The sequence below is a fragment of the Pituophis catenifer genome, unplaced genomic scaffold, assembly GCF_029215685.1.
Source record: "Pituophis catenifer annectens isolate HBS135680 unplaced genomic scaffold, rPitCat1.0.hap2 SCAF_4, whole genome shotgun sequence".
Classification (NCBI taxonomy): Eukaryota; Metazoa; Chordata; class Lepidosauria; order Squamata; family Colubridae; genus Pituophis; species Pituophis catenifer.
Window position 1 is genome coordinate 79,340,433 of NW_027256884.1, and position 23,568 is coordinate 79,364,000.

The window sequence follows — 23,568 nt, forward strand, 5'->3', positions numbered from 1 at the left end:
CAAGAAAATTCCTGTTCATTCAGTGCAGCTCAGGCAAGCCAAAAGGTTGGATATCCAGTATCTAAACATTCTCAATGCAAGTCATTCCCAGTACAAACCAAACCAAAAAGTCTGTTTCAATCAGGGTAGAAGTATGCTGGGAGAAGCACATGAGAAGCCAAGACATCAATAGCTGAAGGGAGGAAAGCTGATGGGGACAGTTCTTGGGTGGCATGGTGGCACATGTCATACTGGGACATCAACTGAGGCTGAGAAGGGAAGGTACTGGGAAAATTGAGGGGTAGACCAGAGGGATATGCTATGTTGGGATTTGCTAAGAGGTGAAGGGACAGAGGACAGCATATATAACTCCCTCATCTAAACCCAAAGTGTTACGGGTTTTGGCCTGCCATACCATGACAGAATTTCAATCATAGGATAGGTTCTTTCAAGTTTGAAATAAAGTTGTTTTCCCATGTTATGCATACCCCTTTTGTAATTATCATTTTCTTTTTCCTTAGCTGCAAGCATTTTCCTTACTTCAATTTATATTGGAGATATTTGGCTAGGAGCAAGGCAACCAGACATGTTTATGACACACATTAAACTAATATGTGGAGCAACCAATACTGAACGAAATGACAAAAAAAGGTTGGAATTTGAAGATTCGATGGTTTCTCTCTGCAAAGACATATATTCATTTTTAAGTCTTCATTGTCATATGCAGTCTTAAACTCAAAAATTTGTCAACTTTCCTATCTTGAAATTAAAAAATAAAATAAAAAGAACTATTGCATACAATTCTACAGGAATTGTTTCAAAAACAGTGTCTATTTTCCTATTAAGAGTAGTACAATTGTATGTTATAATAGGCATGATTTCAATTAAACTTATATTTTTTCAGAATTTGGCAAAGCTGGTTTTAGATGCTATTTTTGTATATTGTGTTATAAACTGCTGGAAAAAGTAATGAACAAAACCTTGATTTGAAGTTAATAATTTTGCAGTAAAGTAAACATAATGTTTACTGTTGTGTGAAATAAATATATCCATTAGAGTTGTGTATGCTTTGAAAATGGTTTTAGAAGTAATGTTTTGTTATATGTAGAAATAGAGACAGTCTCATTTTAAAGCAACTGTAGTTCTTTTCAGACTTCTGTTTTAATAAATCACATTAAAAGGTGAAGTTGCTTTAATGGGGTGATCTTTTCAAAAACAGTATCTTTGTATCAAGTTCATCACATAGAAGCCTGAAAAAAAATATGACAAAGGATATTTTTCTGAATTATTTTTGAAGCATGCACATCCCTAGCATATATATATATATCCGCACTCCAAGGGAGTTTTTCCTTCTCTGAAGCTTCTGAAATGTTCATAAGAAGAATAACCAATGTTTGAAATAGTTTTCTTGAATCATATTACTGCATAATGATTTCATGTGTAAATACTGTAACTACTGTTGAGTATTTATTTCTTGTTAGAATACTATTCTGTTTTAGAAAGCTTATAACGGGTCCATATTGTGAAATAAAAACCTCAAAATAATACTTATGCAGAAATTGCTTCAGCTAAATGTGATTTCTCAACCATAAGAAGCCATTCGTTTAATTCAAAGGTACATAATGCACAGGCTTCATACAATCTCATATCTGGATCCAGAAACTGGCTGAAAGAAAACAAGACCACAATAGTGTCAGGGTTATACTTTCTTTTGTTTTGTCATGTTACCAGGCTAGTCTGTCATATTCATTTACAAGAAATTGTCTGCCACATTATTTTGCAAAAATGCTTAGCTATTTTCTGTAAGGGTGTAATGAAATCTGACTTTATTAGCTGTTATGAATTAATGTTATATTTATTATATTTATTAACATATAGTATTAATATTTTTGAGAAGAAACTAATAGAAGAAAAAAGGGGGCCAAAAACACACACCATGAAGTGAATCATAGGAATTTACAAGCAAATCAAATTGGCTAAAATGAAATTTATTAAGATAAACATTTTCAACATTAGATTTATATAATTGAGTATTCTACGTAGTTTGAAAAATTGCATATTTATATTTAAAATCCAAATAATATATGAACAGCAGTAAAATCAATACATTATAAATCATAAAGTAATATAAATAACTATAATAATTTCTGTTCAAACAAATCACTGAAAATTAGAATATTATCACTTGAAATTTTAGATATGGTATAAACTCATATATAGTATTATAATCCTTAAATGGTTCCCAAGTTGAATTACATTCTGCATCAGATTTACTTTTGAAAATATAAAAGTTATTTTGGACATAGAGTTATACTCCTACGGGTTAATTAGCCATTCTTCTGAGAAAGAATTCTGTGTACTTTCCTATCAGAAGTGTAAAGAGTTCTTGCAGCAATTAACATGTACAAAGCTGCTCCAGTGTACTTTGTGGGGATATAAGCTTTGATAATATTAAATTGGTTGGAAAGGAAACTAAGCTTTTATAAATTGTTTCAATACATTAGAGAATGGTTTTCAACATGGTTGAACTGTGCAACATTGCTACCAAATATGGAAAAATGATCCAACCTGATTATTAGATTTCCAGTAATTCTTAGAAAATGAATTATATCTGTCATTGTAAAACTTTGCCCAACATTATACAACACTATTGTATATTTTACATTACAGAAAAAAAAATATTTTTGATTTTTTTGTAGTAATGCTGCTTTCAATACATGATATATTCTATTCAGATAAAAGGATGTGCAACTTTAATGTTGCATATATATACATACACAGAAATGTTTGTATTTTATAAAGTGAATAATTTATAATATAGAGCCACTGAATTTTGTTCCACTGAATCTCAGGCATAACTACTTTTTAATTAGTCTTAAGTAATGTTCAATCACAACTTATTTGCAATTAGGACAAAAGTCATTCTGCAGATTCAGCCATGTTTTTTTTTATATAAAAATCATGTATTGTGTAAAAATAAAAGTAATGTAATATTTCTAGTACTAATTCAATAGAAATCTGGTTCTGGTTTGTTCAATTTCCTGAATGATTTGAAGCATGACTTTTAGCTTTTAATCTGTATATATAATGTTAAAACGTTGTCTCATCTATGTATAACTCATTTGATTTTTTTTTATAAATTAAATTGTAGATTTCATATTTTCTGGTAAATCTACCCTTTTGTATTAGATACTACAATGATTGTTATATAATGAAAAAGCCAAAGTATTTTTTTAAAGAAGAAATACATGTTTTTTTACATTGGTATTCTTCCTAGCACATTATACTATATTATATGCAGTAGGCTTCATATTTCATTTGTGAGAAGGTTTTACACTGAATTGTCCATATGGTGACATGGTAATCTATTACTTGAACAGAGCCCTTCAATTTCTTCTCCTTGGTTATCTACAGATGTTCATACAGTGTCATTGTTAACAAGATTTTGATGAATAGTTTCTGAATAATTCCATGGAAACTTCTTTGATCCTCCAGTCCTGGGAACAAAATTGCTAAATTAAGTTTGATTATCTTTAAATTGTTATCAGGTAATATGTGAGATCAGTAATAACTGATAACCAAAAGTTCATATAATAAATTTATTGGCTCAAATCACACTGAACTTTATAACAGTGAGAATTTCAGTTAGCATGTTTTCAATGCTAAATCAGTTTTTAATAACAATACCTTTCTCTATAATAGTCCCAGTAATGTTTATTTGATCAGTGCCCAGTAATTCAATATTTATCTGTATGGAACTATTGCTCATTTTCTGAGAGGTTGTCAATATGAGGTAGATTATGAGATTGGCTGTCAGATCAATGTTTTCGGCAAATTGATAAAACACTGCCTAAGATATACACTATACATTCGAAGTACATATGTAGATATTCTTCCCATAAAAATTGATGCAATCTTTAAAATAAAGCAGCATTAAATTTAGCAGATCAGATTAGATCCAAATTTATTTCAATTTACTTTAATTAAAACTGTTTAATTAAAGTAAATTGAAATGAATAAATATGGATCTAACCTGCCAATTTTGTAGGAGGTAGGAGATTAGAAAGTTTATAGGAATCTGATACGTTGCAATATTCAGTAGATACCCTTCAATATCTTTTCTTGAGATTCAACAAATTTCTTTGGTTATTGGCCACATTTCAACACTAAATGCAACATGTGATAAATACATAAATTGCTTGGATTTATTTATTTGTATTTTTAAGTACTCTAACCATCACAAGGACTTTACCATCTTTAAGGTGTTGAAAAGTATTTTCAAAAAACTGAACTGCAAATAATTAAGAACTCTCCTATGTTTAGTTTATTATATACTTTTAAATTCAGTAATTTATTAAATCATATGTAAGAGTTAAAGTCAGTCTTTTCAGTGTATACCAATTTTTCTAGAGCTGTACAAACTTTATAACTAAAAAATCATTTGTAGAATAAAAGATATTTCACTCACTTCATGGATGTTGTACCAGATCGAGATATGTAGAACAAAATAAAGAAGAGAAATGCCACAAAAGAAACAAGTCCAATCCAAAAGCCTATGATAATTGAATCTGTTGAAAAATAAATTAAACTCTTCAAATGAGTATAAAAATCAGCATATTTATATACAAGTAATTCATATGTCCTTTATTCTGTTTAATTAGTCAAGAGAAGATTTTAAATTGAATACATTTTATTTAAAAAGAATAAAACATGCTTAGGATCTATTTCCTTGTATTCTAGATGTAACACTGGCCATCAAAAACCTGCCTCCATGAAGACAAGGAAGATTAAATTTATCTCCACCCATAGAATTTAAGGTTTCCCTGGTTCTCCTATCCTATCTAAAATATATCTGAAAGACTTATCCTTTCAGTTAAGGGGAATAAAATATTTATTTCTGCCTAGTGGAGAGAACAGCAGTACTTACATCTGTTGGCTTTCAGCTTACTTGCATCAACTGGAGATAGATCAAAGTAATCAAAGTAATATTCATAGTGCACAGTATAATTTGTTGAATTGGTCATTTCAGTAGTATAACCAAGGTAGCTTTGGACTCTTAATAGATCCAGCACAAAACTACAGTGTTCCCATAAAGCCGAGCTGTAATTGTGCAAATAAATTTTCATTTGACATCCTTATATAGGTTGAGATACCAGAACTATTCAGGCTGACCTTCATTTCTGCTGTTACAGCTGCCAAATGTTAAAATGACACTGAATGTCTCTTGCTTGAAGTACCAGCCATGGCCCACTGTGTTATTGTTTGTACTATAATCTAATGCCAACAGTAAACAAAATGTTTTGCATCCACATCGTTAAAACAACTGTTTAAATTCATTTTAAGAATATCAGATGCTGCTTGTCAAGTGCTTGCCTCCCAACAAGTTTGACAAGGACAAGGATTACAGAATAGATTGTTAAAAACTTCATTTTGGGGTAGGGTTTGCCTGATTTAGCTACCTGCAGTATTAAACGTTTGAGGGGGCAGCATTTGTTGGCCCAGCAGGCTCCCCACGACTATCTGTAACACAAGTTTAGGCTTTACCACCAGTTTATTTTGCTTTTTATACATTTACGCAGTCTTTTTTTTTTAAGGGCAGGGCTGTATTATAGAATAGTACAGTCTAATGCTAGCCATGATTCAGAAGTAAACGAAGCCGGCGTCCACATTTCTCGCTCTTCAGACGAAACACGCTCAGTCTAGCAATCTCGGCTTTTAAGCCATCGCGTTCAAAGCGCTTCCACGGCGAGTCTATCAACGGAGGAGGTCTTTCCATCTTGAGGGAGACCGTGAGCTAGTGCGCATGCGCACAAATCCTACCACCACCACCACCACCACCACCACCTCCCCCCCCCCCCGCCCCGCCTTCCTTGCTTCGCGACTACTTCTGCCTCCTCTCCTCGGGAAAGAAAACGAAACAACCCTGTTGACGTGCTAGAGAGGGGCCGCCCGTTATTTCCGGTATTGAGGCAAGGGAGGAAGCGGAGTTCGGCGCGAGTGGCTTGGGAAAAAAAATGGCGACATTCCAGTTTGAAGAAAGCGCTCTGTCGGCGGTAACATTCTCTGACAATCTAGGGTCCGGTAACGAGGAAGGGCCGAGTGCAGAGGACCTGCCTATGGTGTTCCTGTGCGCCGGATGTAAACGGCCTGTAGGAGACACGCTCAACTGGGAGACTAACGACGAGGAGACCAATTGCATCCTGCTCAAGAGTCAGTGCAAAAAAAAAAAAAAAACGCGCGCGGCTGCCTAGCAACGCTGCGCGTTCTTGGTCGAAATTCTTTTCCCGCGCGTGCGCGAGCGCCCCGTTCCATTCCTCGATGCGCGCAACGGCCTTGCCAGCCGTCGAGGCGCCGGCGAAAGAATTTCCGCCCTTGGCGTCTTGCCTTGCTCGTTCTCGGGTTGCGGTTCTGGGTTAACAAGTAGTATAGGTAATCCTCGACTTCCAACAGTTCATTTATGTGACCGTTCTGAAGAAAGTTATTTATGACCATTTTGCACACTTAACAACCTTTGTAAACCTCTCCAGTATCATGTGCCCAAAATTCAGACGCTTGGCAAGTGGTTCATATTTATGACCGTTGCTGTGTCCTAAGGTCATGTGATCACCTTTTGCAATCTTCTGACAAGCAAAGTCGATGGGGAAGCCAGATTCACTTAACACAACCTTGTTACTAACTATACTGCAGTGATTCACTTAACAATTGTGGCAAGAAATGTCATAAAATGGGGCAAAACTCACTTAGCAAATGTCTCATTTAACAACAGAAATGGTGTGCTCACTTGTGGTCGTAAGTCGAGGAGTACCTGAAGTCATTGTCGGCAGTGATATCTTCTAGGCCAGACTCTTCTCCCTTTCTTAGATTTGACTGCAAGATTATTTAGGGTTTATTTTTTTCTAAGAACCTGATAATGTTGGTCAAAATCCCAAACCCAAGAGAAATTGTAGTTTGTCACTGCTGCTGTTGAATTGGTGATCTTCAACAAATTTCATGTTCAACAAAGCTGGTTTATCTGTTGCATATGCTGTTGAACTGCATTGTATTGGGTTTTTTTTACTCATCTTTAGTTTTTTGTTACATATTCATTTGATAACAATAAAGGAGAATATTTGTAGCTCAGGATTGAAATGAAGGGTTCTTGGTGCTCTCTGAGCTTGCTTGTTTTCTTGCAGACGTTTCATTACTCTAACTAGGTAACATCATCAGTGCTAGATGTTGCCTAGTTAGGGTAATGAAACCTCTGCATAATGAAAACAAGCTCAGAGAGCACCAAGGACCCTTCATATTCATTTGAATCAGTGGTGGGTTTCAAAAACTTTTACTACTGGTTCTGTGGGCGTGACATGGTTTGGTGGTCATGGCTTGGTGGGCGTGGCAGGGGAAAGATACTGTAAAATCTCCATTCTCACCCCACTCCAGGGGAAGGATACTGTAAAATCCCCATTTCCTCTTGATTAGCTGGGACTTGGGAGGCAGAGAATAGATGGGGGCAGGGCCAGTCAGAATTTTTACTACCAGTTCTCTGAACTACTCAAAATTTCTGCTACCGGTTCTCCAGAACTGGTCAGAACCTGCTGAAACCCACCTCTGATTTGAATGGTGGTTTTTATGCCCCCTACTCCGAATGGAATATAAGTGTTTAATTGTCAAAAGGAAAGCTTTGTTAACTTTTCCTGGTCCGAAAACTATCATACAATCTTGACATTGCTTTCTGTGTTCTTTGGTTTATTAAAGTGGTGTGTCTTTTTATGAGAACATTTTGTTTCTGCTTGCTTTGATATGTATCTTTCACATTTCAGGTGTTACACTCAATGTCTCAATAGACAAAGAGCAAAAACTCTCAAGCCAGGCAGGTGAAACTGGCTGGTAAGTTATGATAAGAACTTCAGAATGAAAGTTATTTATTTATTTATTTATTTATTTATTTATTTATTTATTTATTTATTTATTTATTTATTTATTTATTTATTTATTTATTTATTTATTTATTTATTTATTTATTTATTTATTTATTTATTTATTTTTATTTTATTTATTATTTTATTTTATTATTTTATTTTATTTTATTATTTTATTTTATATTTTATTTTATTTATTTTATTTTATTTTATTATTTTATTTATTTTATTTTATTATTTTATTTTATTATTTTATTTTATTTTATTTTATTTATTTTATTATTTTATTTTATTATTTTATTTTATTTTATTTTATTTTATTTTATTTTATTATTTTATTTTATTTTATTTTATTTTATTTTATTTTATTTCTATACCGCCCTTCTTCTGCGGGACTCAGGGCGGTGTACAGCCAGGATAAAACATAGCATATAAAATTTGAAAACATTTTAAAAAACAATTAAATAATTTTGGCCCGGATTTAAAACAACCCAATTAAAACCGAATTCAATTAAAAACTGAGAGGATGGGATCAAGCCAGCCCAGCTAGATGGAATAAGTGCGTTTTCAGGGCCCGATGAAAAGTCCAGAGGTCTGATATCGTGCGTATCTCAGGGGGCAGGTCATTCCAGAGGGCAGGTACTGCCACAGAGAAGGCTCTCCCCCTGGGGGTCACCAGCCGGCACTGTCTGGCCGACAGCACCCTGAGGAGGCCCTCTCTGTGCGAGCAAACCGGTCGGTGGGAGGCTATTGGCGGCAGAAGGCAGTCTCGCAAATACCGCGGCCCTAAGCCATGGAGCGCTTTAAAGGTGGTCACCAACACCTTGAAGTGCACCCAGAAGACCACAGGAAGCCAGTGCAGCTCGCGCAGGAGAGGTGTTATATGTGAGCGCCCCGTCGCTCCCATAATCCCCCGCGCGGCTGCATTCTGGACCAACTGCAGCCTCCGGGTGCACCCCAGGGGAGCCCCATGTAGAGAGCATTGCAGTAGTCCAGGCGGGAGGTGACGAGTGCTTGAGTGACTGTGCATAGGGAGTCCCGATCCAGAAAGGGACGCAACTAGCGTATCAGGCGAACCTGATAAAAAGCCCCCCTGGCCACGGCCATCATATGCTCTTCTAAAGACAGCCGTGCATCCAGGAGGACGCCTAAGTTGCGAGCCCTCTCCGTTGGGGCCAGTGATTTGCCCCCAATAGCTAGCGATGACACCAGCTGGCTATATCGGGACGCCGGAAGCCACAGCCACTCGGTCTTGGAAGGGTTGAGTCGGAGCCTGTTTTTCCCCATCCAGACCTGCACGGCCTCCAGGCACTGGGACATCACTTCAAGGGCATTGTTGGGGTGGCCTGGGGTGGAGATGTACAGCTGAGTGTCGTCAGCATACTGATGGAACTCCACCCCAAAGCCACGGATGATCTCACCCAGCGGCTTTACATAAATGTTGAACAAAAGGGGCGAGAGGACCGACCCTTGTGGCACCCCACAAACAAGGCGCCTCGGGGTTGACCGCTGCCCCCCTGTCAACACGGATTGCGACCGGTCAGAGAGGTAGGGGAGAACCACCGCAGAACGGTGCCCCCCACCCCCAGCCCCTTCAACCGGTGCAACATGATACCATGGTCGATGGTATCAAAAGCCGCTGAGAGATCTAACAGGACCAGGATAGAGGAACAACCCCTATCCCGAGCCCTCCAGAGATCATCTACCAACGCGACCAATGCCGTTGCCCAAGCCGTGCCCAGGCTTCTGGCCTGGGCACAGCACGAAAGTTATAATTGACCTGTAGCAGAACTTCATGTTGCTGTACCTGATTACTTTTGATCAAAGCTTTTTTTTTGTTTGAAATGCCCATGTAGTTTAATAGTAACCATATTTAGATGCCCTACTCTTTTATTTGAACCCAGCAAATTAATATTATAGTAATATTTGTGTTAAACCATTCAATATCATAATATAGTACATTGTTTTTCATTTTTGAACATTTTATCAGACCAAGTGTAAAATCAAAAGGCAAGAGGAAGGAAAATGGATGAAGAAACCCTGAATGTGTCAATAGTGTGTTTCAAATCCCAGCGCTACTGGTTTGCTATCGGTAGCGTATAGGTACACTTACTTCTGCGCATGATAGTGGGTGGGCGGAGCCTCCCACCGCTGCCACTACCGGTTCACCCGAACTGGGGCGAACCAGGAACAACCCACCACTGGAATGTGTGGATAAAATCTGTAGAGATTGTATCTGTTTCTCCAGGAATTTTCAGTATTATTTGTTTCATTTGCAGAAAATTCTAAATTATAGCATGTAATTAAAAATAAATCTGATGTTTTGTTTTACAGTATTCTTGAAACCTTATTTTGCTCTGGCTGCAATATGAAACTTGGAAATATTTATAGGTGTACCCCAAAACATCTTGACTATAAACGAGATTTGTTTTGCTTAAACATAGACTCCCTAGAGAGGTAAGCAAACCTTTCACATTTTCCTTATAATCTCTTAAATATAATTGGTTACTTTGGGGATTTAACTTCTTCAATTACAGATTTTCTTTTTCAAAGGCAAATGGAATGTTTCAAGTCTAATGGAATATTATTTATTACCGGTATTTGTTGCTTTAAATTTATAGAGCATCATTCTTTGTGCTATTGCTTTGTGGAACAAGAAAACTACATCAGAAATGGCCCACTTTTTTCCCAAGTATTGAGTTTCTATTCATTTCTCCTTTCCCCCTCAAACATTATATCCATCTCTTTATGAAAAAAGTCTATGAAATAGATATAAGTTCCAGAGATATTATCACATATTTATACTAGTACGTCAAAATTGTTGACATTGTGTATATTGTTTACTTAGAATTCTGGTGTTTGCATAATTCTAATCACAATGGTTTTTCTTTTTTAAAGTTTTTGGTTCTAAACCTCATTGGGATAAAATAGAATCATCTGCAAATGAAAAAGAATGAGTTTATTAGCACCTTTTCTAACTAACTAATGTCATTAAAACACAGATCACAGAATCTTACACCATTTAATAAAATTGTAATAAATGATTGTTATGTTGCTTATAACTGTACAAATGTCTAAGTTATACCCTAGGGTCATCAGAACAAAAAGCTAACATTGATGAGGAACCTCTCACACTTGAAAGTCGAGCTAATTTAGAAGAATCATTAGGAAAGGTAAAATAATTATTTGGTATTTATATGTTGCCTTCTATACTTATTTATTTAGCTTTATTATGATGAATTCTTAAATCTTTTGTTTATACACAAGTAAAATCATTCAATAACAGCTAAGGGAAAATTTGGGTAGAAAAGAAATAAATTTCTTTGTTCTTTGCTGTGTGCTTCTGTGTGAAAATAAAGTTGTTTTTCTGATTAAACACATTAACACTACATGCAACTGTTCATGCAACTGCTTATGCTCTTTGCATAATGCTTGTTTGAGACCAATGTATCATGCAGTTCCAAATCCCTATTTATATCAGTTATAAGATATGAAAGGTGTATCCACTATGAATTCTCTGATTGTACTGATGAAGTAGGAGAAAAGTGGTATTTTAAATTGATTTTTTAAAACTTTATTTAACAGGCAGAAAGAATACTGAAAGCATTAGAACAACGATTATCTGCAGTGGAATCAAGTTTTGCAATTCTTCACAATATTGGCTGAAAAATATTGCTGACATTAATATTTATAATATTAATAAAACCTTTGTATTTACTGTTGTAAAATTGTTGGATTACTGCAAGAGTCTAGTTGCAAATTATAAAAGTCTACCCAGTCTTCTGATTAAGAATACAGACATTTTAGAAACAAAAACAAAATTTCTGGAGTTGAAGAAATCTTGTAAATACACCCACGTGGGTCCTTTTACAATATTTTTAAATCTTAAACATTCTAAATAATTGAAATTCCAATAATTTGTCTGTATTTTTGTGATTTTTGTTGTGTTGTGTACTACGTACAATTTCTTACTTTGGTTGGCAGTTTAGATTGGAATGTAGTTAATCCACTTTTTGTGGAAAAGATTATTGCTTTGGATACCTAATTGTTTACAGGGCATTACAGTTGAAGCTTTTATTGTAGCAGCCATTTAATTGTCTGCTAGTTTAAGATATTGATACAGTATATGTAATATACTGGCAGGGGCTATATACATACATATTTCTTAATTTGTGTTATTCCAATGATTTTTTCTACTGTACTTTGAAATATTCAAATATAAATAACTTCTAGAAAATTCGAACAATATGGCAAGAAATTCTTAACCAAAAATGAAGCATAGAAATAAATTGACTATACTAGTTATTTTACAAAATAAAGTGGTAAAAGTTATATAATATAAATCTTTGTCACTGTATTTTAGAATAATTGTTTTCTAATATCAGGAATGTTGTTTAAAAATCAAAATACTTGAATACAGTGATATATATGTTTCAGTACAAATAAAAATTTATAGTTAAACTGCAATTTAAAATTCAGTTTTCTTGTAAGTCTTTATGCTTATTTATTACTTTATTCTGTAATGAAGAATAGAATAGAAGCTACATGTAGTTTGCCATACTGAAATGTCTTTTATGTTCCAAATAAATCTAGGTGGGATTAGTCATCACAGATTTCTCATTATGTTGTAGCACATTTTGTTCATCTAAATAGAACACATCATGCTGGTTTATTCTTATTTTTTTTCTTCTTTAAAAATGGAAAAAGTAGCTACTATTCATCAAGCTATAATTTGATATGTAAAGTATGTATGTGTGCTTGTATATTCAAATATCAGTTCTTATTTCTATTTGTTTAAATAGAATGGGGTATGTTGAATAAAACAATCTGTATTGACATGAGGTTTTACACTGCTGCTTCAGTGCAAAGACTTAAGTGGCTAACCATTGCTAATTAGGTTTAAAACCATGGAATATCATACAGTAGTAACAAACCACTTAATACTTCCAGAACAGATAAATTTACATAAATTTATCTCCAAAATCTATAGAAAAACTAAGATTTAACTGCTCTTCAAAATATTGGCAGAGATGAAGCTCTTCTTCACACAAGCATTTTCTTCCAGATCTGAATCAGTAACAAAAATGCATTATGCTGGTGTCTTTATTGAAAAACATGAAATTATAACTCGGCTAACATCCCTGATCTTATTTGTTATTAGAGGTAGTCTAACCGTGTCTCTGGGAACAATACAAAGGGATATCTTATAAAATCAATTACATTTTTTAAAGGCAGCAAAAGCTTGGTACCTTATAAGCCTGTTACTAGGAGGAGTTTGGAATTTTCAGCATGCTTCCCATTGTTACTGTTCTATCTGTTAAATTAGAAGTGCAGTCTTATTACTTCATTGGAATAAGCCTGATTGCACTGAGTAAATTATAATAATTAGCATGCACCAAATCATTTTATAAATCTAATGATTGGAATATATCAGTTCAGTTTAAAAATAGATCTAGAAATGCATTTTTAAGTATGTTAATATAAATTCCAAGATGTGGGCAGAAATCGTCAAGGGTAACCATGCATGAATTTTAATTGTTTTCATGGATTAAAAGTGTAGACTTTTAGAGCATGGCTGATTTTAGTTTCTTTTTTCCCCTTGAAGCCCAAAGATTAATTGTAAATTTGTGCCAAGTGTTAGGATGTACTTTACTTGTACTGACTGATGAAGGCTTTTTAAAATTTACACAGAAGTGATAATATCCCATGGAGAGAATATTTTTGTTTTTTATCCCTAATGTATGATAATAACAGCCATGTTAGTTTTGAAAGGTTGTAAAAGAATTTGCTGTTTAAACAGCAATCATTGTAAAAGGTTTCTTAAGAAGACATAGGGGTGCATTCAGATGTCCCGCACAGGTAAATAGATGACAGAATAATTGCAGCAGCTATTCTGATAGAATTGGATTGACATTTTATTAGGAAGTCATTTTGCTGCATGCTATCCAAGCAGGATAACATGTCCAGGCTTTGGCCTCCTTAAAGGAATATTGTTAATGATTTTAAGTTAGTAGTTTTTGTATAAAATTACAATAATTTTACACCTGGCAAGTAATATACTCATCTATCCTGAGATTTTTTTTTTCATTTGAAAAGAGTCCATTTTATCTTTGCAGCTTGTAAGATCTTCATCACCACAGCCATCTCCCAGCTACTCTATAATGCCCAAGTCTGCTTTAAATCTAAGTCTGCTTAGATTGAAGCTATTAAATCTAAGTTCCCTAGTAGCACTCTTGCAGTCTCAAAATGCATGTACTATCTGCCTTTGGGTTTGGAAATTTTGATTTAAGAAGAGGAGAAAGGTCAACTTTGGACCATTGTTTGTCTAGTCATTGGCTGAAAAATACTCTATTAGCTCCCCAAACTCCCCTTGCAACTTTTGTTGACCAAGTCTTTGACTTAATCCCAAGGGAAAGACTGGAACAGATTAAGGCAATCAATCATTGACAAAAGTTTGCTCTTACTTATACATACCTATACAATCTCTCTAACATTTAACTGAGAATTAGATCTTTCCTCAAGGTCATCTCTCTGAAGCTGTTCCAACTGAAAGAGGGGTAAGGCAAGGCCATAAACTAGCCCCCTTTTCAATTTCTAGATTAATCCAATAATAAAGCTGCTCATGGTCCCTGGTTATTATCTTCCTGTTCTGGCAGAACTGGTGATTTTTGCACTTTTATATGCAGATTGTATGGATCGCTCATCTTTATCTGGTAGGGATGAGAAGGGCACTGCCTTTTTCTGCCTAGAAGATTAATAATTAACAGAAAACAAGCATTCTATTTGCTTGACACCACCATAAAATGGCATAAATGACAATTAATGGGACTCCCATTGAGCATCAACACCTTGGAGTGCTGTTGCACAGCAATCTATCTTTAAATGCACATCTTTTCTACTAGGCTGGTGGTGTTCAGGCTAGCTCCAGAGCTATTCAATTGTTTTTAACTGTATGTCTATAGAGAATCATCCAGGTCATTGTTTTCCCAAAAGTGCTTTTTCAAGAGATAACTGGACTTTCTGGTTTTTCTTTGAAGACATTTCACTTCTCATCCAAGAAGCTTCTTCAACTCTGACTGGATAGTGGGGAATGGAAGAATTTATACTCCTTACAGACAGCTGGTCATTTGCATTTTTTTAGCAAATTGTTAAGGCCACCTGGAGGTTTTTCTGTGTTGTCTGGATCACCTGAGTAGTGCAAATGGGTGTGGAGCCTTCTTGGAACTGTTGAAAGGACTGTCCATTCAACAGTTCCAATAAGTCCTTTCAACAGTTCCAGGAAGGCTCCACTCCCTTTTGCACCACTGAAGACACAGATAAACCTCCAGGTGGCCTCAACGACTTGCTAAAAAGAATGCAAATGACCAGATGTCTTCAAGGAGTATAAATCCTTCCATTTCCTACCATCCAGCCAGAGCATGTTTTTAGCTGTTTATGTTTCCCCTTATTTTGTATACTGCCCAGTGTCCACTGGAGTTGGGTGAGCAATATAAAGTATTCGTGGCCAAGACTGCCTTTCAGATTCTGTACTATATTTAGGCTTTAAAAATACCAGATCCACTCTCAAGCCATGGATCTGGGGTACACATCTTCAATTTAAACTAAGCCTATTGTCTACTACTATAATTTGGGAAAATTCTTCCAAACAATTGTGTATTAACTGCCTATTTGCCATTTATTATAATACCGAAATTTCATAGGACTTTTATATTAGCTAGGTTATAAAAATATTCCAGTGCACCGGTGCCTATGCCCATGTGGAGATGGCTCAGTAGTGTCTCTGAGTCATAGGCTCCTCTGTGGTCCCCTTTACAGAGACTCTAGGATAACCCTCCTCCCACCTGATCACTTTCAATCAGTGGCAAAATAGCTGATTTTCAGTTACCCACTTCTTATTTATTTATTTATTTATTTATTTATTTATTTATTTATTTATTACCAAATTTATAGACCGCCCTTCTCCCGAAGGACTCAGGGTGGTGTACAGCCAAAGTAAAAAACATAGATACAAACATTAAAAACAATTTAAAAAGATATATATAAGTTTGGCCCCAAAGTTAAAAAACAATAACAAAGCATATTAAAAACATTTAAAAAGCATTAAGCCAGCCCGGTTTGCTGAAAAAGGAAAATCTTCAGGGCAATGCAGAAGGCACCGAGGTCTTGAATTCTTCGTATCTCTGGGGGCAGTTGATTCCAGAGGGCAGGTGCCCCCACAGAGAAGGCCCTCCCCCTGGGAACCACCAGTCTAGATTGCTTGGCCGATGGCACCCTGAGGAGGCCTTCTCTGTGGGAGCGCACTGGTCGGTGGGAGGTCGTTGGTGGCAGCAGACGGTCCCAAAGGTATCCAGGTCCTATGCCATGGAGCGCTGTAAAGGTGATAACCAACACCTTGAAGCGCACCCAGAAGACCACTGGGAGCCAGTGCAGCTCATGCAGGAGAGGTGTTATGTGGGAGTGCCATGTAGCTCCCGTCACTACCTGCGCGGCTGCATTCTGAACCAGCTGGAGTCTCCGGGTGCTCTTCAAGGGGAGCCCCATGTAGAGAGCATTGCCATAGTCCAGGCGAGAGGTGACGAGGGCATGAGTGACTGTGCACAAGGAATCCCGATCTAGGAAGGGCCGCAACTGGCGGATCAGGCGAACCTGATAAAAAGTCCCCCTGGCCACAGCCATCAGATGTTCCTCCAAGGACAGCTGTGTATCCAGGAGGATGCCCAAGTTGCGAGCCCTCTCCGTGGGGGCCAATGACTCGCCTCCAATCGTCAGTGATGGAGTCAACTGACTATATCGGGATGCCGGGAACCACAGCCACTCAGTCTTGGATGGGTTGAGCCTGAGCCTGTTCCTCCCCATCCAGATCCGCACGGCCTCCAAGCACCGGGACATCACTTCAAGGGCATCATTGGGGTGGCCCGGGGTGGAGATGTACAGCTGGGTGTCGTCAGCGTACTGGTGGTACTTCACCATGAAGCCACGGATGATCTCACCCAGCGGCTTCACATAGATGTTGAACAAAAGGGGCAAGAGAACCAACCCCTGAGGCACCTGACATATGAGGCGTCTCGAGGTTGACCTCTGCCCCCCTGCCAACACAAATTGCGACCGGTCCAAGAGAAAGGAGGAGAACCACCGTAATACGGTGCCCCCCATCCCCAGCTCTTCCAACCGGCGCAGCATGATACCATGGTCGATGGTATCAAAAGTCGCTGAGAGGTCTAACAGGACCAGAACAGAGGAGCAACCCCTCTTCCGAGCCCTCCAGAGATCATCTACCAATGCGACCAATGCTGTTTCCGTGCTGTACCCGGGCCTGAAGCCCGACTGGAATGGATCTAGATAAGACGTTTCCTCCAGGTATTGTGGAAACTGTCGTGCGACCACACTCTCAACAACCTTTGCAACAAAGCGAAGGTTGGAGACAGGACGATAGTTGGCTAATACTGCCGAGTCCAGGGAAGGCTTCTTGAGGAGAGGCCTCACCACCGCCTCTTTCAAGGCCGTGGGGAGGTAACCCTCACTCAATGAAGCGTTGATAATTCCCTGGAGCCAGCCTCGTGTAACCTCCCGGGAAGCCAGTACTAACCAGGAGGGACACGGGTACAGTAAATATGTGGCCGCACTAAGTCTCCCCAAAGTCCTATCCACATCATCAGGGGTCACAGAGTCAAACTCTTCCCAGATAACATTCTCAAGATATTCCTCGCCACCCTTCCTGAATCTACCCAGTTAAGAGTCCAAATCCCCCCGAATCTGTGCAATTTTGTCATGCAGATATTGTCCAAATTCCTCAGCCCTGCCTTCCAGGGGGTCCTCTCGTACTCCCAGATGTAACAGGGAGCGGGTCACCCTGAACAGGGCAGCTGGACGATTATCTGATGACGCAATAAGGGCGGAAAAGTCATTAAACTTTGCCGCCTTTATCACCACTAGATAGGTCTTAATATGCGACCTTACCGGTGTTTGGTCAGATTCAGCGAGACTGGCCCTCCAACTGCTCTCTAGGCGTCTTTTCCGGTGCTTCATCTCCCTCAGCTCCTCGGTAAACCATGGAGCCCCACGGGATCGGCACCGGATCAGAGGCCGCAAAGGCACGACTCGATCTAGAGCCCCCCCAGCCGCCCAGTCCCAGGCAGCTACCAGGTCATCGACCGAGTCGTGTGCCAGGTCCTCAGGAAATGGCCCAAGCTCCGTCTGGAACCTATCCATCAGGCGCCTGGGGCGGACCCACCTTATTGGTTCCGCCTCCCTGCGGCGGGGTGTAGTGGTTCCAGGTGAAGGAGCGAGTGATCTGTCCATGACAAGGGTTCCATTTCTATATCCCCTATAAGAAGACCACCCAACCACTGGCCAGAGACAAAAATCAAGTCCAGAGTGTGTCCCCCCCTGTGAGTGGGGCCATGAACTAGCTGGGTCAGGTCCATGGCCGTCATGGAAGCCATGAACTCCCGGGCCATCTCGGACGTTTCACCAACGGATGGCAAGTTGAAATCACCCATGACCATAAGCCTGGATGTATCAACTGCCACCGTGGCTATCACCGTGGCCTTCCCCTCCAGTGGACATGGTAACAGGAGGTCTCCAGCAGGAAACCACATCTATTCTCTTCTCACACATTACTTGAAAGCAAAAGGTGTCAAAAGAAACCATAACTCTAGGCTGTTTAATTAAATGTTGGGCAGGTGCATTGATAGGATCAAAATGATTTACCTTCCAGACAATTTTTGTTTTCATTCTCATCTATACACTGTTGCCAAAATTGCAAAATGGCTAGACATATTTGGTAAAATATGACAAATAGGGCAAAATTGAGAGTTGGGACCTTACTAATTCCCACTAACAATATTTCTAAATAAATACTAGTTAGAAACAAACTGATTAAAAAAACATAAAATTGCTCAAAGAATGAGATGAAAACAATGCTGTAGGAGAATGGTTCCTAAAACTACTAATATTTAGCTTATCACAAAATATCATACAAAAATCAAGGAGATGTAAACTAAGGAGATGTCCAGTCATTCTTTGGTTCAAAGGTATAGCTAATGTGAATTTGCAGTATGAGATGTTGATTCAGGAGAAGAATAACTTACGTTGAATACTACAGGATGCTTGGGCAAAAGCACGGCAGATCTAAGGAGAGAAGGTAACTGTACTTGAAGAAGCTATCCTGCTAGATGGTTTACTACTCAATCTTGTGTTTGCTTTCTTCAAAGGAAGTTCTGTATGCTAAGGGTTTTATTCCCAAATATGGATACATAGGATTTCAATAAGACATCATTTCAGTGATGGTATCTTAAAACCTAACCACTAAGCTACAGTAATAATAATACACAAATGTAATGTCTGAAAGCAATATTGTTTCCCCAAATTTAGGTTCTCCTATATGAATATTAGTATGAAATGAATTTTACTATCCCATATGGTAAGGAACACATTGGCTGTCAAATCCTGCTGACGGATTTTTAGAATGTATGTAATTTAGCCCAGTGGTGAAATGCACTTACTTTCGCTATTGGTTCGGAAATGTGAGCACGCGTGCCTCTTCTGCACATGCGCAGAGCCTTCTGCGCATGCACAGAGGGTAAAAAATGGGGTGTAATGACATCCCTACCGGTTCGCATGAGCCAGATAGATCTGGCCAGATTTCACCGCTGAATTAACCTGTATATCGTAGGGATTATTTTTTGATCAGTACCGTCCATGCTCTTAAAATTTCAAATATTTTAAGTTTAGCAGAACTCTCTCAAGGTAAATGCCAATGGGATTGCAGCCTGAATATGGTAACATAATTAAAGTCTCTCTCTGCACAACATGGATTTATGCAGATTATAATTCTAATATATCATAAGATACCCAGGCCGGAGAAGTCTGTTCCATGGCTGAGTTTCTGGAAACAAAAATGTTAAGCATATAGATTCATATTCTGGAACAGGAAGGAAGGTAATTATTTTAGTGTTACTGATTAGGAGTATATTAGACTTAACTTCATTGATATGATCACTAAAACAGCAATTTTATATTTGTCTATTGTGTCTTCTACCACAAGGTGGCATGTTTGCCCTCTAGCTATTCTTTTTGGCCTTTTAGTTTTGTTATGGTTTCTTTATTTCAGGTCTGATACATGGCCCATTAATTTGTCATTGGTTCCTCAAATTTACAGCTAAATCGAAATAAATAAATCTTTCTAACAATCCACTACTTAACTGGAAATGTTTTGTGAGACATTTCTGTTCAATTCAATTGTATTCATTTTTTTACTTCGGAAAAAAAAGTTTTTACTAGTCAACTAGTAGTTGACTAGTAAACTAGTCAAGTTTTACTAGTTTTTACCAGTTTTTACTTTATTTTTTATATTCTCCATTTTAGGTTTTAATGATATTATGCCATTTTATTGGGGAAGAATGCCAGTCAATATATTGCTGGTTACTAAAGACATTTAGTGCAAACACTACTAATACTATTAACACTAGAATTGCAATTAGTTCTTAAAAACAGCAGATGAAGCAGTAAATCTGCACATTCTCAACTTCAGATTATTGTGTTGCCCCACTCACTTATGCACACACGTAAGTGTGGTTTAGAGACTTTATTAATGTTCCCCAGCAATTCCCTTCAACCAGCCTCAGAACTGTCCCAAATAGATCCAGTCACAAGCAGGCCAGAAAACAATGGCCAATAGTCCATAAAACAATGGAAAGTCGCTCCAACAAATAAGTCCACCACGTAAATCCACCAGGCTAAACTGAGATGCATCCACAAGAGCTCACTTGGCAAGAGAAGCTCACAGTCTCCAAGGCACAAAATCAAGCAGGACGCAAGAGGAACAAACACACAGCCAGAAACCAAACACATTTCCCCAGCAATACCTCCTTCTGCCTGCTACAATAAATAGCTTTCCAGTGCATCCCATTAATATGGGCGGGGTCTTCTCTTGAGTAATCTGGCAGATCTCCATTTCTCTTGTCCTTTCTCTGACCTGTGTGCTCTCAGATCTATCATGGAAGTGGTCCTCCAGCAGCCTGCAGAGCTCGCAACAGAGACAGTGAAGAGGCTGGGGAGGAACATGGGCCAGTCTTGGAATCTGGGAAAGGCCCGGAAAGGGCTCTGTGTTGGAGGCAAAGATGGGGCCAGTGCCATTTGGAAATGATGCACGGACTCCGGAGCCCCCAGAGTTGGACAGCAGAGAGGCAGAGGAACAGGAGGAGCCCTGTTCCTAGTGCACGCATGCACAGAGTTGCCAGAAGCTAAGAGCAGCTAAAGCAAAAGGGACGACTCGGGAGTAAGGCCAGGAGATGATTGGCCCCTCCCATAAGGCTTAAAAAAAAAAACAAAGGCACTTGGGCCTTTTTGCAGGAAAGCAACATTGCTAACTCTGTTTCCAGTCAGTGTCTCTTGTTTGTTTCTGAACTTCGTGGGGCTTTGCCAAGTAAGGCCTTTGGCAGGGTATCAGAGAAGATAAAGGTTGGTGATTATCCCGAAGGACTTCTTCCAGAGGACTTTTTTTGCAACTAATTGGGACTCAGCTGGGAATGAACGTAATTCTCAGCTTTTACAATAAAATAGGTTTGTTTGGGACTAATTGTGTCTTGTAATGACTCAGTAAGCCTAGGTCACAACAGGAAGGCAGCTCCTCCTCCTCCTCCTCTTCACTGACCATCCACCCCTGCAAGCTGTCCTCAGCCGAAACCTCCCATAAATCTCCTTCAGCCACGTTCAGAGTCATCAATTAACCCAGTTTCTGAAGTGCCAGGAATGAGCTCATCCTCCCTTGAGCTGACCTCCGAGGAAGAATCTGAGGAGTCGTCCAAGGGAGACATCCCAATTACAACTTGAGCTTCATGTTGATTCCCACAACAAATCCATCCACATGTGACACATGTCTCACTTGAAAGCCCCTATATTAAAATGATCAGAAATTGTACAGCTTGATAAAGTATTCTATTTAGCTTAACCAAGTCCTTCTAATGCAAACTAGTGTTCTGTAGATGTGTTGAATTCCTGACCAGGTGGGCTGCAACTGTTACTCAATGTCTCTGGATGGTACCAGATTACAAAATGTAACCCTAATGTAACATACATTTATTTATTTAAAATGTATTGTCCCATTTTACCACAAAGTAACTAATGTTACAGAAGAAGCGTATATTTGCCTGACAAAAATATTCTGTTTGTATCTTAAGTAAAAATAACTGAATAAATTTTTCAAGTTTTGTATCTACTTCCGCTTACTACTAGTATGGATATAGTGTGGTGATATCTCTCAGCATAAAGAGCAGTGTATCAAGTTGATTATAATATTGTTCTTATGACCGCTATCTTCAATTTAGATGAAAAACTACTTATAGGTATGAATGATATATATGTATTTATGGCTGTAGAGTAATCCTCCCAAACTAATCATTCTTTTCAATATCTACTTCTTTTTTTATTTTGAAATTTTGTAAACTTTCAATAGGTTCTAAAACAAAGATTAATCACTTTTCTGTAAGCAGAAATTAACCAAACTCATTTGTTAAAATATATGTTAAAAACAATTAAATTTTGTATTATGTCACTTTTTAAAGATGCTACATTATAAAGAGGGGATGTAGCAAGCCCTGACATATATTCAGTTTTAGTCTTCTGCCTCAATACATTCCTTTTAATAATAAAGTACATTCCTTTTAATAATAAAAAATTGATGGCCTTGGTGTATATTTTAAAAATATCCTGCTGGATTCTAATTAGTTTTACTATTCAACTTTACTATCTACCCAGATAAAGACTGGGTACCCAGAATGACTGCTAATAAATGTTCAATCAACATTCCGAACAAATCATTGTGATCCTTGACTTCAAAGGAAAGAAACCAACATTCTTTCAAAAGGATTAGATACAGAACACATTTATTTCAGAACCACTAGATCCTCTGATTGAGGAAAAAATGATCCATTATTTCTAAGAGTAAACCTCTGTATCAGTTATTGATTGGATAATCCAGTGTGTTACAGCTTAATCTATCATTGAATGAAATTTCCAATTTTTAAAAAATGAAAAAAGTTACAATTTAATTTTATCCTATTAAATGAGAATGAGCTTTCATATATATATATATATATATTCCTAGTCAGTGGTTAGTAGCTCAGAAAACTGTTTTCTGGTGACCAGTAAAGGAAACATATTTACTTCCTGTTCAGAAGCTTATGAAAAGTACCATTATACTTTTTTATTGTTCAAAGGTGGAATGTAGAATCAAAAACAGCGCATGAGGTTGAGTAGTAGTGAATAGTGGTGAAAAGTAATTCCTGACCTAAAGATTTCAAGCCCATTGTTTATAGAATTAATTGAAAAGCTTAGGTGAATGGAAAAATAAATTATTAATACCAAATGCAAATCAAATAGACATAAGAAATGTAGGTGCCAATTTAAATATGGTAATTTAGGAAAGATCATGGCAAAGAGGAAGATTTGGTTCACAAATAGAATATTCAGAGCAGCAAATTATAAAAGGAAACCTACAGGCCTAGGATCAAACAATATAAAATAAGAGATACCCAGCTCTTGAGAGTTCTGTTTGAAAGGAGGGTTTGACCTTTTTTTCCTTACATCATTTCTCCAATGTAAACAGTTACATTTGCTCTGCTTTAAACACACATGTAAGAATCAAAATAATGTCCTATCATAAATCTCTCAATTGTGTTTTACCCTGTGA

General features: G+C 37.6%; 2 protein-coding genes and 1 long non-coding RNA gene across 3 annotated transcripts in view; 2 read left to right on the plus strand and 1 right to left on the minus strand.

Annotated features, from left to right (window-relative positions):
* The window catches only part of URB1 (URB1 ribosome biogenesis homolog), a 60,765-nt gene extending 60,053 nt beyond the window's left edge, over positions 1-712 (plus strand). The window contains exon 39 of the mRNA XM_070943560.1: positions 501-712. Within this exon, the coding sequence (XP_070799661.1) occupies positions 501-712 (212 nt within the window). The remainder of the gene's footprint in view (positions 1-500) is intronic.
* Positions 713-1,904: 1,192 nt separating this feature from the next.
* LOC139316707 (uncharacterized) lies at positions 1,905-5,779 on the minus strand. The gene is made up of 3 exons (XR_011600384.1): positions 4,907-5,779; positions 4,448-4,547; positions 1,905-3,476 (listed from the first exon to the last, which is right to left on the minus strand). It is a non-coding gene; the product is annotated as an uncharacterized lncRNA (long non-coding RNA).
* A 75-nt stretch (positions 5,780-5,854) lies between these two features.
* MIS18A (MIS18 kinetochore protein A) lies at positions 5,855-12,713 on the plus strand. The gene is made up of 5 exons (XM_070943561.1): positions 5,855-6,189; positions 7,779-7,845; positions 10,212-10,334; positions 10,957-11,050; positions 11,463-12,713. The coding sequence occupies exons 1-5, from the start codon at positions 5,994-5,996 to the stop codon at positions 11,541-11,543; spliced, it is 561 nt and encodes a 186-aa protein (XP_070799662.1). The 5' UTR covers positions 5,855-5,993; the 3' UTR covers positions 11,544-12,713.
* Positions 12,714-23,568: the final 10,855 nt, after the last annotated feature.